This window comes from Culex quinquefasciatus, chromosome 3 (genome assembly GCF_015732765.1).
Source record: "Culex quinquefasciatus strain JHB chromosome 3, VPISU_Cqui_1.0_pri_paternal, whole genome shotgun sequence".
Taxonomy (NCBI): Eukaryota; Metazoa; Arthropoda; class Insecta; order Diptera; family Culicidae; genus Culex; species Culex quinquefasciatus.
Window position 1 is genome coordinate 156,956,560 of NC_051863.1, and position 11,830 is coordinate 156,968,389.

Consider the following 11,830-nt stretch of genomic DNA (forward strand, 5'->3'; position numbering starts at 1 on the left):
GAGATCACTGAACCGAACTTCATTTTGCTCGGTGACTTTGCTGAAATTTAAAAAGTGACAGTTCTGGGGACTTAGCGTTTTCAAAGTGGGTGTTCTGGTAAGTTTGTAAAAATGAATCTTTTATTTAAACTATCTCTTAATTTTTATGTTTTACAGCATCATGCATGGCGCACCGAGTTGATTAACACTCGAGAGGAACCGGAAGCCAACAAGCAATAAAAGTTGTTTTTACGGGACGTTGCCATCCAAGAATAAAATCAACAAATATTTCCGGAATTTTTCGCAGTTTTACCATCTCTTTATACCAAATTATTATTATATTATTTCTCCATATTCAGCTCTTGATACTCGTCGATGGCCCTCCTGGAAGACGACCCTCCCGCCGGAACCATCACCCAACGAAATGTCCGCCGGTAAAAGGACCGCCGGAAGTAGTTGAAAGCGACCGCTGACGGCGTCGCCGGTGGAGACTAACAGGAAAGCACGGAAGGTTCAGGCTGCAGATTCAGCGCGTTCTTCTGCACGACAACTCCAAACCAGCTTTGTAATGCTGTAGCTACTCATCACAAAAGTTCGGCAACAATCTGCTCCCTCGATAATCCCGGCCGCGGTCAAGCTGATAGAACCGATCGAGGTCCCGTTCACGGTAACGCTGGCCGCTCTTGGAACGATCAATTATCTTGCGGAAAACATGGACCATGAGGATCATAAACCCACTAGTTCACGTCCCGGATGACCATTCCGGTTAGGTGCAATCTGACGCCCTGCAAATTCTCTGTTCGATTATGGTCTTCGCAACTTGGCGCATACGGAAAAGGTGCTGAACGATGGACAAACTTTACTATTGCTTGACTCGACCACGAGTATTCTGCCGTTGTTCCGCGGATGGGACAGTCGCGACGCGTAACAGTTGCTCGAAGCCCCGCTCCGGAAGAATATTGGGACGGGAGGTTTACGGCTGCCAATCTGTTTGTAATCGAGCCGGATTGCGATTGAGAGAGGGTAATCTTGCCCAACCAAGAATCCGAATCTGCTTCCGCCACCCACCCACCGGTGCCATCGACCTGCTGCAGGAGATGCTCCTCGAGCGTGTTGTCATCCGGGCCGACTTAACGCTGTACCAGGACTTTATACCCCAGCGTCGGGATCTGCTGCTGGTTCCGGAACAAGGCAAGTGCGACACCGACGCGGCCCGCTTTCGCAACACTGGCAACCGACTCTATCTGGACGGGAAGTATGGGGAAGCTTTGGTATGGTGCTTCGCGGAGAAGGAGACGAACCGGCTGGCCACGGGATACGGGAATCGGTAGGCGTGTGTGGTTTGATTGAGGTTAGGTTTTGATGTATGTTTTTGAATTTGAAGGTCGGCGGTTTACTTCGAGCAGGGCGAGTACGTGTTTGCACTGTACAACATCGATCTGGCCAAGAAGCATGATTATCCCGAAAAGTTGATGCCGAAGCTGCGGGTCATGGAGTTGAACTGCAAGCAGCAGATTGCTGCTGGCCGTTCGAAGGGCACGGTTCCAAGTCCGCGGATGGACATTAATGTGGACACCAACCCGAAGATTCCCTTCCTGGCCAAGGGAATAAGGGTTGATCACCGGCGAATCCTGGTCGCCGAAAAGGACTTAAATCCGGGGGACGTGCGGAACCGCTGCTGACGGCGATTGACTTCAACCTGTGCTACGAAACCTGCTTGATTCCTTCCCGGGCTGCGTCTTCTCCGTGTACTGCGGCGAGGAGCTCAATTCGAATGTCCGGTACCATGAAGCTGCGCAATTGCTCCAACTTTAATCTGATGAGCACTCCGCGCTGTTTATCTACGGTCTTTCTCTATTCGATGACAATTTGGCCGAGCTGAAGCGGTTCTGCGAGTCGAACGAGGGCGCAGAGCTGAACCGGTTCGAGTTGAATTACAGCAACCTGGACCGACGTGAGCTTTTCAGAATTCTGCACAACACGGAAGCTCGTCGCGACCCGATCGGAGAGTTGATCGGCTACTTGGAGGAAAAGCTGATTTCTTACGGTTACTTCTTGGTGTCCCAAGCGAATCCACTGATGGTAACGGTAACCACTGGCCGTCGGAATTTTACGATCTAAACCTTGAACAAGCTCGCTCGCTTATCTACCACCCTGCTCTCAAACAACCGGAACCGGGCCCCCCAGGAATGCGCTGTATTTTGGATCTAGATTATCGTGGTTTGCCGGCGGCGACACGGGTGCGAGATTGACTCGGAGCGGAACAAAGCGTTCTCGTACGCCAACCAAACCATTAATCAAGTGCTCGACAGGACGGATGGGTTTCAGCAATCGGTGTGACGATCAGGACCAGACACTGCACAAACAGAGATGCACTGACGTGGAGGTGATTGTTCCGACGCCGGACTTTTCCGGATGGAAGGCATCTGCACATTCTGAGCAGGATCCACGTAGGCTGTCTTTCGGCCACTCCGCCTACATGCCGGAACAGGTTTGGTACCTTGTTGACCAGATGACCAGATAACTTCCTGTAGGTGGTACAATGATTTGTTAGGTCATTTTAATGTTCTTTCTTGATTCTAGGTACAAGCAGTGACCCGAGCCAGGATACGCTGATCGCATCACACGTGGTCCGTGTGGGGCATGTTCAGCAGGTTGGCCTGCGAAAGATCAAGTCTTCTAAGCTTTCGCGCCCCGACATCAACGATAGCTACGACCGACCGTCGGCTACGACCGTGGCAAGAGAATCCTGAAGTAGCACGCCTTCAAGAGTACAAAGCGCTGGCCGTTGAACTGCTCAAGTACTCCGAAAAGGTTAAGGATTTTTCGGGGGTGAATAGATAACCTTTGCCGCAGCTGCTACAAACACTTTACGCATTTGAGAATTATCTCGGTAACGAAGAACATTTCCAAAAGGATGACGCGCAAGTCATCGGAATCGGCTAGCGAGACCGCCATTTGTCGGATCGCGTTGCTCGCCACAGATGAGTTACCAATCTCCAGATTCAAGAGATCGACAAACGCCCGCTCCGTGCTTGGGCTCGAGGATGATGCCACGATGCCCCCGGCTAATACACATTTGCCAGCTATTACAGCAGATTCTGCGCGTTCTCCTGCACAACAACTCCACATAGAAACGTCGTTACGGCGAAGCTGCTCTCCGCGCTGCAAAAAATCGGCAACAATTTGAAAGACTACCTGCACTTGATCATCCCGGCTTTGGTCAAGTTGTTCGGACCGATCGAGGTCCCGATCGGAGTGGAGTAGTGGACAGGCTTGTAATAATAGACCATGCAGGTGCAGCCGCTTGAGTAAGCGGGAGGATCCGGCAGGACAGTGGCGTTTATACGACCGCCAGAAGCAGAACAACAACGCCGCGGACGAACATAGGTCAGGCAGAAGCTCGTGCAGAAGGGCTGTGCTGCGGAACGTACTGGTCAAGCGTACCTGTAGGACGTTCGTAGGTCGGCTGCGAGTTCAAGATCAATCTTCTCCAGCTAATGCCGTAAATTCTGTGCGTCAACTCATCCACCAGCTCCACTACAGTGAAGCTGCTTCCCGTGCTGCTGAAGTTTGGTAACATACGACTTGTCACTTGCCATTAGCCAAGCCGAGCGAACCGATCGAGGTTCCGTTCGAAGTATCGCTGGCCGCCTTTAAAGCGATCAGTTATCTTACGGAATATTTGGACTTTACAGATTTCTCCTCGAGGACCATCCGCCCGCTGGTAACCACGAAGCAGGTGTTGCCGATTTTGGGGAATATTTGCTTCGCAAGCACCGGTGAACTCTACTCTACCTGGACTGCACAATGCACGACCTGCGCAAGATGTACTCCGAGATTGGCCGATGGCCGGATCGGTGGTGACCTTTTGCGAGAGTGTCGTCGAGACGAGTTCGCTCATGTGTTTCGCCGAGACTCCCAACAAAAACAACAAGATTATGATGATTGCGGAACTGCAGGAAGAGGGCCTTGTCGAATACATTGAGAACGAATCGGTTTGCATACGGTTGAAACGAGAACAAGCTCGGCGAGTTCTTCCAGGTCAGCTACGACTGGGATCTGGTCGCGGCACCATCGATTTGGGCCTTTGGTCCGGACAACACCAGCTCAAACAAAGCCTTGCTCGGCGCCATCAAAGACTCCATCGAGCAAGAATTCCAGTGGAGCACGCGCGAAAGACCACTCTACGAGGAATCCCATTCTAAACGTCATGTTCAAAATTCTGGACCAATCTATTGCCCATCAGGAACCCTTTCACCGCGGAGGTGGTCCCAACCTCCCGTAGAGTCGCCTACTCCGCCTAATGGAACCGTACCTATTCGTTGAAGTGCAAGACCCCGCCGATTGCGTTCCTTCGTTTACACCGTTCTCGCCCAGCGACGTGGCCACGTCACCCAGGACGCACCCGTCCCCGGTTCCTCCCTCTACACCATCAAAGATTTCAGGTTCTTCCTCTCGATCAACCTCCCAAAGAAACTCTTTTAGAGACATCCTGCAGCTAATCGCCCGAACCGACACTCCGCGTGACCTCATCAACGATATCTTCAAGTGTCACTCGCTAGTCCTCTTCCACCCGTAATCCATTCCGTCGAATTCCGCCAAACAAGATCCTCGGCTCAAATGCTAAAAATGATAATGATGAAACTATAATTTATCAACATAAAAATTCAAATAAATTCAACAAAAAACTAGTACAGAACGACAATTTTCTTTTCAGTATCATTCCCAACCGCTAACCGTCCCCCGGAACCGTTTTTCTGCTTCCCTGGAGGATTTTTCCGGTACCCAGCGCATGTCAAATTTGACATCGGCTTTACCATGTTAAAATTAAGTTCGGGTACTCGATGTCAAATTTGTATGACTACGGTTTGCGCCGTTTTGATTGGATCCACTCAAATTTGAGTTCCCCTGGTAAGCGTGTACAGCTCGATCATTGTTTGCATCAGGACACTGTGACGAGGAGTTCGTCATTTTTGAGTTAAATTATTTATTTTTTTCACTGGGCCTAGAAAGCCTTATAGACATTTTTGATTTCAAAAGAAGTTATGTTTGTTTTTCTTAAATATATTGACGGAAATAATATTTTATTGAATATGGAAGATCAAGTATCAATAAAAGCAACGTTTTTCATCGTTTGTTATCATTAGAACATCTTCTTTTGCCTTTATGTAAAGTATGCACTTCGGAAGAAACCGGTCAAGAAAAATTTCAAATGGGCAGCAGTAGTAGCGAAAGCAAGCCAGAGAGGGTGAAGAAAAGCCCTAAGAAAACGTCCCCTTTCTTTTGTTCTGCCGTTAGTAAAGCTATGTCTTGACCCCCTTTCTTTTAAAGAGCATACCGGCCCTTAAATTAAAATGGGAATTGAAAAATAATGCTCAACATTCAAATGCGTTTTTCTCAAAACGCACAGTTTGTACATGATGCTTTTTCAAATGTTGGCGTCGAATTATGCTTGGAAGTACAACGATGGGACAAACAGACTTGGTGTTGTTTTTGATGAGTTTCCGAACGAAGTACTAGATTTTATGTGTTTTTTCTAAAAATATACATCAAATCAAACTTAAAAATGACAAAAGTCAGAATCGGCCAAAAATGACATGGGACAATTATGCGTAGAACGGCAGTACAGTTTAACCCTTAGAGTACCACGTGGAAGTTTAATATTCAAAAAATCATATCTCGGCCCCAATTCAACCAAATTGATTCGTTTTTGAATTGTTGGATCGGCCAACTTCCAGGGAACACAGTGCTCTATGAAGAAATCCGATCTGAGCTTTTTGGCCGGAGATATTCCGGAATTCCGTGGACCAGATTGGGTCCAGGGTAGCCAGGTTATTTTTCTTTCTACAATAATTATCCAAAAAGTTGTAAATAAGTAAACTTTTATAGTTTTTTATTCATCATATGTCACAGGAAGGTCTTTCCAAAGCATTGGAGCAATTTTGGATAGGATGGACACTTTGTCAATCACCCGGAACCGGTTCCGGGTTCCCGGTTCCAATCCGTAGGTATGGCCAACATACTACTTTTGGCGAAATGGAGCATGCGACATGTCAAAGTTCATGAAATTATGCCACGAGTCCATATTAGTCCATACAAAGTCAATCTGACCCCATGTGGCCACCTGGAACCGGTTCCGGGTTCCCGGTTCCAATCCGTAGGTATGGCCAACATACTACTTTTGGCGAAATGGAGCATGCGACATGTCAAAGTTCATGAAATTATGCCACGAGTCCATATTAGTCCATACAAAGTCAATCTGACCCCATGTGGCCACCTGGAACCGGTTCCGGGTTCCCGGTTCCAATCCGTAGGTATGGCCAACATACTACTTTTGGCAAAATGGAACATGTGACATGTCAAAGTTCATAAAATTATGCCACGAGTCCATATTAGTCCATACAAAGTCAATCTGACCCCATGTGGCCAACCGGAACCGGTTCCGGGTTCCCGGTTCCAATCCGTAGGTATGGCCAACATACTACTTTTGGCAAAATGGAACATGTGACATGTCAAAGTTCATGAAATTATGCCACGAGTCCATATTAGTCCATACAAAGTCAATCTGACCCCATGTGGCCACCTGGAACCGGTTCCGGGTTCCCGGTTCCAATCCGTAGGTATTGCCAACATACTACTTTTGGCGAAATGGGGAATGCGACATGTCAAAATTGTCTGCCTGTGTGGATCAATCGGACCGCGCACTGGACTCACAATCCAGAGGTCGCTGGTTCGAATCCCGGGGCGGACGCAAAAAATTCTAAGTGTAAAATATAGGTATTCGGTGCCCTCTCCCCGTGCCCATACCTTCACACTTAGGAGACCCGGGAGGCGGAGTCTTGTCGCAAAAAGAACGATACACGCCTGTGGATCCGTTGACGAAACCGCAAGGTTTAAGAGGGCCACATTATAAGGTGTTACGTCGATTCCGTTTTACATGTCAAAATTCATGAAATTGTGCCACGAGTCCATATTAGCCCATACAAAGTCAATCTGACCCCATGTGGCCAACCGGAACCGGTTCCGGGTTCCCGGTTCCAATCCGTAGGTATGGCCAACATACTACTTTTGGCGAAATGGAGCATGCGACATGTCAAAATTCATGAAATTGTGCCACGAGTCCATATTAATCCATACAAAGTCAATCTGACCCCATGTGGCCAACCGGAACCGGTTCCGGGTTCCCGGTTCCAATCCGTAGGTATGGCCAACATACTACTTTTGGCGAAATGGAGCATGCGACATGTCAAAGTTCATGAAAGTATACCACGAGTCCATATTAGTCCATACAAAGTCAATCTGACCCCATGTGGCCACCTGGAACCGGTCAATCTGACCGGCCAAAGGGCTCAGATCGGATTTCTTCATAGAGCACCGTGTTCCCTGGAAGTTGGCCGATCTAACGATTCTAAAACGATACAAATTGGTTGAATTGGGGCCGAGAGATGATTTTTTGAATATTAAACTTCCACGTGGTACTCTAAGGGTTAAAAAATACCGATTCTACCATTTTCACAGAGATTAAATCTCTTTTATTAAATACCATCACTACGCTATTCACCGCTAGGTGTCGCGCCCTCCGTGTTCTCTGAATCCGCGCCCTGAATGCGGCCCTTTGCTTTTTACGCCGTCCGTAAGTCCAAAACATCAAAGCAACCCTGTCAAACGGAGAAGAAAAAACAACGCGCGACGCGTAAAAGGTTCTCTTTCTTGTGAAATTTCGTGAAAAATCCGGATTTCGAGTCGCATTTCTGTATACATCTCAGCACCGCGATGGGCGTCCGCAAGTGCATCATCGCCGGGTGTCCGTCGACGTCGGACCGGAAAGAGGACCGGGGCGTGTCGTACCACAAGATTCCGGCCAACGAGGAGCAGAAGGGACGGTGGTGGGTGGCCTGCCGTCTGCCCGACAATTACGTCATCAACAAGGGCTCGAACCTGTGCAGCCGGCACTTCCGGAAGGCGGACTTTCAGGCGTTCAAGGGGACGAAGTACCTGCTGAAGAACGGGGTCGTGCCGACGATTTTCCCGTGGACGGTGGCGAGTGGAGGGGGCGGCGGAGGTGGGGGACGCAAGAAGAAGGATGAGGAGAAAAAGAAGGCGGCGACGGTGGTTGAGGTGGTGAAGGAGGAGGAGAAGAAGGAAGAGGTGGTGATTAAAAAGGAGAAGGTGGAAGAGGAAGTGGGAGAGAGTTCTAAAGCGGAAGTTGAGGAGGTTGCTAAGGATGAAACGAAGGAAGTTAAGGTGGAAGAGAAGAAAGAAGGGGAGGTGGAGCAGCCGGTTAAGGAGGATGAGAAGAAGGAGGAAGTGATTCCTAAGGAGGAACCGGTTTCGACTCCGGTGGCCACGGCCACCAGTAAGAAGTCTACTCCGGCTTCGAAGAAGCGGTCCACGCCAAAGCGTCCGTCAAAAACTCCGACATCGGCGCCGTCTTCGAAGAAGACGCGTCGGAGTGAACCGTCGGCGTCGACGTCCACTCCGAAGGACCGTAAGTCGGTTCAAAGTCCGCGCAAGTTGAACCAATCGCTGATCAATTTCGCTCCCGGAACGAAGATCGAAGCGCAGGACTTTTCCGGAAAGTGGCATCCGGCCAAACTGGGCGAAGTGGACACCGAGGAGGGTGAAGTCCTGGTTCAGTTTGAGAAGTCCGGCGGTAAGAGCAAATCGGCCGCCCTGAACGACGAGTGGATTCCGATGGACAGTGTCCGCTTGCGGCCGTTCCAAGCCCAGCCCAAGACTCCCCTGGGGAAGACGCGCTTTGTGGTGGGGGAGAAGTGCTTTGCCCGGTGGAGTGACTCGCGCAAGTTCCGGGCCACGATTCAGTCCGTGTTGGAGAATGACATGTACGAGGTGCTGTTTGACGATGGCTTCGTGAAGGTCTGCCGGGCGAATCACGTCAGCAAGCTGAAGAAACCGGACGGCACGATGGACACGGAGCAGGTTGAGGCGGCACCGGAAATGCCGACGATCAAGCAGGAACCGATGGATGGTCGGTTGAGCATTTGGGTTGGAATGAATAGAATATTTAAATTTGTCTTTTTTCAGATTCAATCGCAACGGACACTTCTCTGCTGTCTCCGGGACCACCGCCGGCCGTTCCGGCCACGCCGACAGTCGCCCTCTACATTCCTCAGCTGGCCAAGGTGAGCGACTTCCCGGAGATCGCCCAAACCGGCGAGTGGTTCTGTCCCTGGATGAACGACTTCCCCGTCGGAGAAGAGGCCATTCTCGAGGTGGGCAACTCCAAACTGAACACGGTCATCGTGGCCGACTGGCGCCTTCCCGAGGGCTGGGTCAAGCACATCTACCAGCGGATCACGGCCTTCGGCAAGATGGACATCATCCTGGTGAACGCCGAAGGGAAGCAGTTCCGTTCGCGGCAGGAAATGAAAACCTACCTCGCGGAGAAGGGCGAAGAGTACGACGGCAACGTGTACGACTTTGGCCTGCACAAGCGTCGCGCCAAGGACATGGGCTTCTGCCGGTACACCCAGGAGTACAAGGACGCCTTCCTGCCTCCGCCGGTCCCCGCGGAACCGGTGCTACTCAACACCGAGGTCAACATCGGCTCCGTCAAGGTCAAAATCATCGACAACCTGTTCCAGTGTCCGGATGTGGACTGTCTCAAAACGTTCCGCAAGGAGAACCACCTTCAAATCCACATCAAGCACTACCACAAGGAGCTGGCCAAGGGCCTCGGCGAGATCCCGAACATGCAAGATTTGGCCGCGCTGCGAACGCCTCAGGTTGAAATCGTCGAGACGCCACCGAAACCTAGCCCGCGACGATCGCAGGCCTCTAATTCGGCCTCCAAGACGTCGGTCAAATCGGAGGACGTCAAGAAAGAACCGACCGGCGATGACGTCGAGAAGAAGTTGGACTTCAACGCCGCTGAAGTCGACCCCAAGAAATCACCCGCAGCTTCAGACCCAACAAAACCCGAATCCTCAACCGACATCAAGAGCCCCAAACCGGAAGCGTCAACCACGTCAACCGAAGGTGCCGCAGCTCCCGATGTAGCCACTTCCGGTTTCGACCCGGAAGAGGCCATCGAATCGCACGCCGTCACCAAACAACCCACGTCCCAGATCCCTTCAGCGACCTCACTCCCAGCTGTCCCAACTACTTCCGGCACCAGCGTCAAGTCGAGTGCCGCTGCCCCGAAGATCAAGCTTTTCTCGAAAAAGAAGAAGAAGAAGGGTGCCAAAAAGACCAAGGGCGGATTCGTTTCGAAGCGTGCCGTTCCCACGAAGAAGGGCAAAGCGAAGAAGAAGAAGGCCCCCGTTGGGCGGGTCGCCTCGATGGACTACATGGACGCCGTGGCCGAAGAGACGCGGCACTCGTTCGCGAACGAGAGCTTCTTCAGGCACGGCTACGGGTACGATCCGGACGCGAGCCAGACGATGACGACGAACGCGAGCATTTGTGGCCAGTACGGGGACGACTCGATCAACGCCGCCGTCAACAGCCCGCGGTTCATCAGCGAGAACGGCGAAATGATCAAGATCGTGTCGATGAAGAAGGAGGAAATCATCAACTGTCTGTGCGGCTACGGCGAGGAGGACGGACTGATGGTCCAGTGCGAGCTGTGTCTGTGCTGGCAGCACGGCATCTGCAACGGGTTCGAACGGGACACGCAAGTCCCAGACAAGTACGTGTGCTACATCTGCCGGAATCCGGTCGGAGGGCGCGAGTCGCGCCGTTACATCCACGACCAGGACTGGCTGTACGAGGGTAAACTCCCAGTCGCGAACTACCACGCGACCAACGCGCAAAAGAACGCCGCCAGGTTCGACATCCTCAAGCAGAGTCACACCCTCGGCGGGAACCTGCTCGAGCTGAAGCGCTTCATGCACAGTCTCAAGGTGAAGATCAACATCGCCGAGCGGAAGGACCACCCCAAAATGTACCTCTGGTCAAAGAAGTGGGAGAAGAGTCCTCCCCGCGGCGGAAACGGAGACCTCTCCGGAATAGTCCCGCTGAACGCATCGCTCACTTCCACAGGCGGCACGCCGTCGGCCGCCGCCCAAGGATCCGGAGTGCAACCCAACCGCAGCGATCAACGCCCCGTCCCCATCCCACACATTCCCGTGCCGGAAGCGGCAATCGACCCCGCCGAATGCCAGGCCATCCTGCTCGAGCACATCCAGAAGCAGCAGAACGCGGCCATGGCCCGCCTACAGGCGATCGAAGCGCAGATCATCGGTAATTTAACAAACCCAAAAAAAATCTTTTCAACCAAACTCAACGTCATTTTTTTTATTTTCCAGCCCTGGAAGCGTACGACGACAAGTCCGAGCTGCTCGAGTCGCCCACCGCCAAGAACTACCCCAAGACGAAGCAGACGATCCACATGCTGCTGAACGATCTGACCAAGATGAAGAAGATTGCGGCGATCCACCGCAGCGCGCAGCAGCCGCCGCCGTATTGAGGAAACGTAGAACGGGCGTACGTTTTGTGGGGCAGGGATTTGCTTAAAATGTGGATTGTTTGAATTATTTTAACGTACCTACATGAATAAACGGGGTTTGAACAAAGCTAAATGTTGAAATGTGTTGATTCATTTCTTCGATTATATAATGCAAGCTAAACAATGCAAATGGGCCTACGAAATAGTAGTTTATGCAACAAGTTGCAAAAAGAGGATTTTTTCAGCACGAGTCGTACATTTATCCAAAGAGGTTCACCGAGTTGGATAAATACGAAGAGTGCTGAAAAAAATCAAGTTTTGCAACGAGTTCCATACAATTTTTTTTGCAATTCCAAAAAACACACACTGAGTGAAATTTTATGTCAAATTTTCATGTATTTTGTCATTAAATCGTTTAAATCAAAAAAATGTTGAAAA

General features: G+C 50.8%; 2 protein-coding genes and 1 pseudogene across 2 annotated transcripts; all 3 read left to right on the forward strand.

Annotated features, from left to right (window-relative positions):
• The first annotated feature begins 338 nt into the window (after window positions 1–338).
• Window positions 339–1,690, forward strand: LOC119769834 (SET and MYND domain-containing protein 4-like). The gene is made up of 2 exons (XM_038263527.1): window positions 339–1,306; window positions 1,364–1,690. Exons 1-2 carry the CDS (start codon window positions 828–830, stop codon window positions 1,659–1,661), a joined length of 777 nt encoding a protein of 258 aa, XP_038119455.1. The 5' UTR covers window positions 339–827; the 3' UTR covers window positions 1,662–1,690.
• Window positions 1,691–3,437: 1,747 nt separating this feature from the next.
• On the forward strand, window positions 3,438–4,619 carry LOC6052548 (annotated as a pseudogene).
• A 3,004-nt stretch (window positions 4,620–7,623) lies between these two features.
• On the forward strand, window positions 7,624–11,525 carry LOC6036304. Its single transcript, XM_038262896.1, has 3 exons — window positions 7,624–8,971; window positions 9,028–11,187; window positions 11,253–11,525. Exons 1-3 carry the CDS (start codon window positions 7,756–7,758, stop codon window positions 11,411–11,413), a joined length of 3,537 nt encoding a protein of 1,178 aa, XP_038118824.1. The 5' UTR covers window positions 7,624–7,755; the 3' UTR covers window positions 11,414–11,525.
• Window positions 11,526–11,830: the final 305 nt, after the last annotated feature.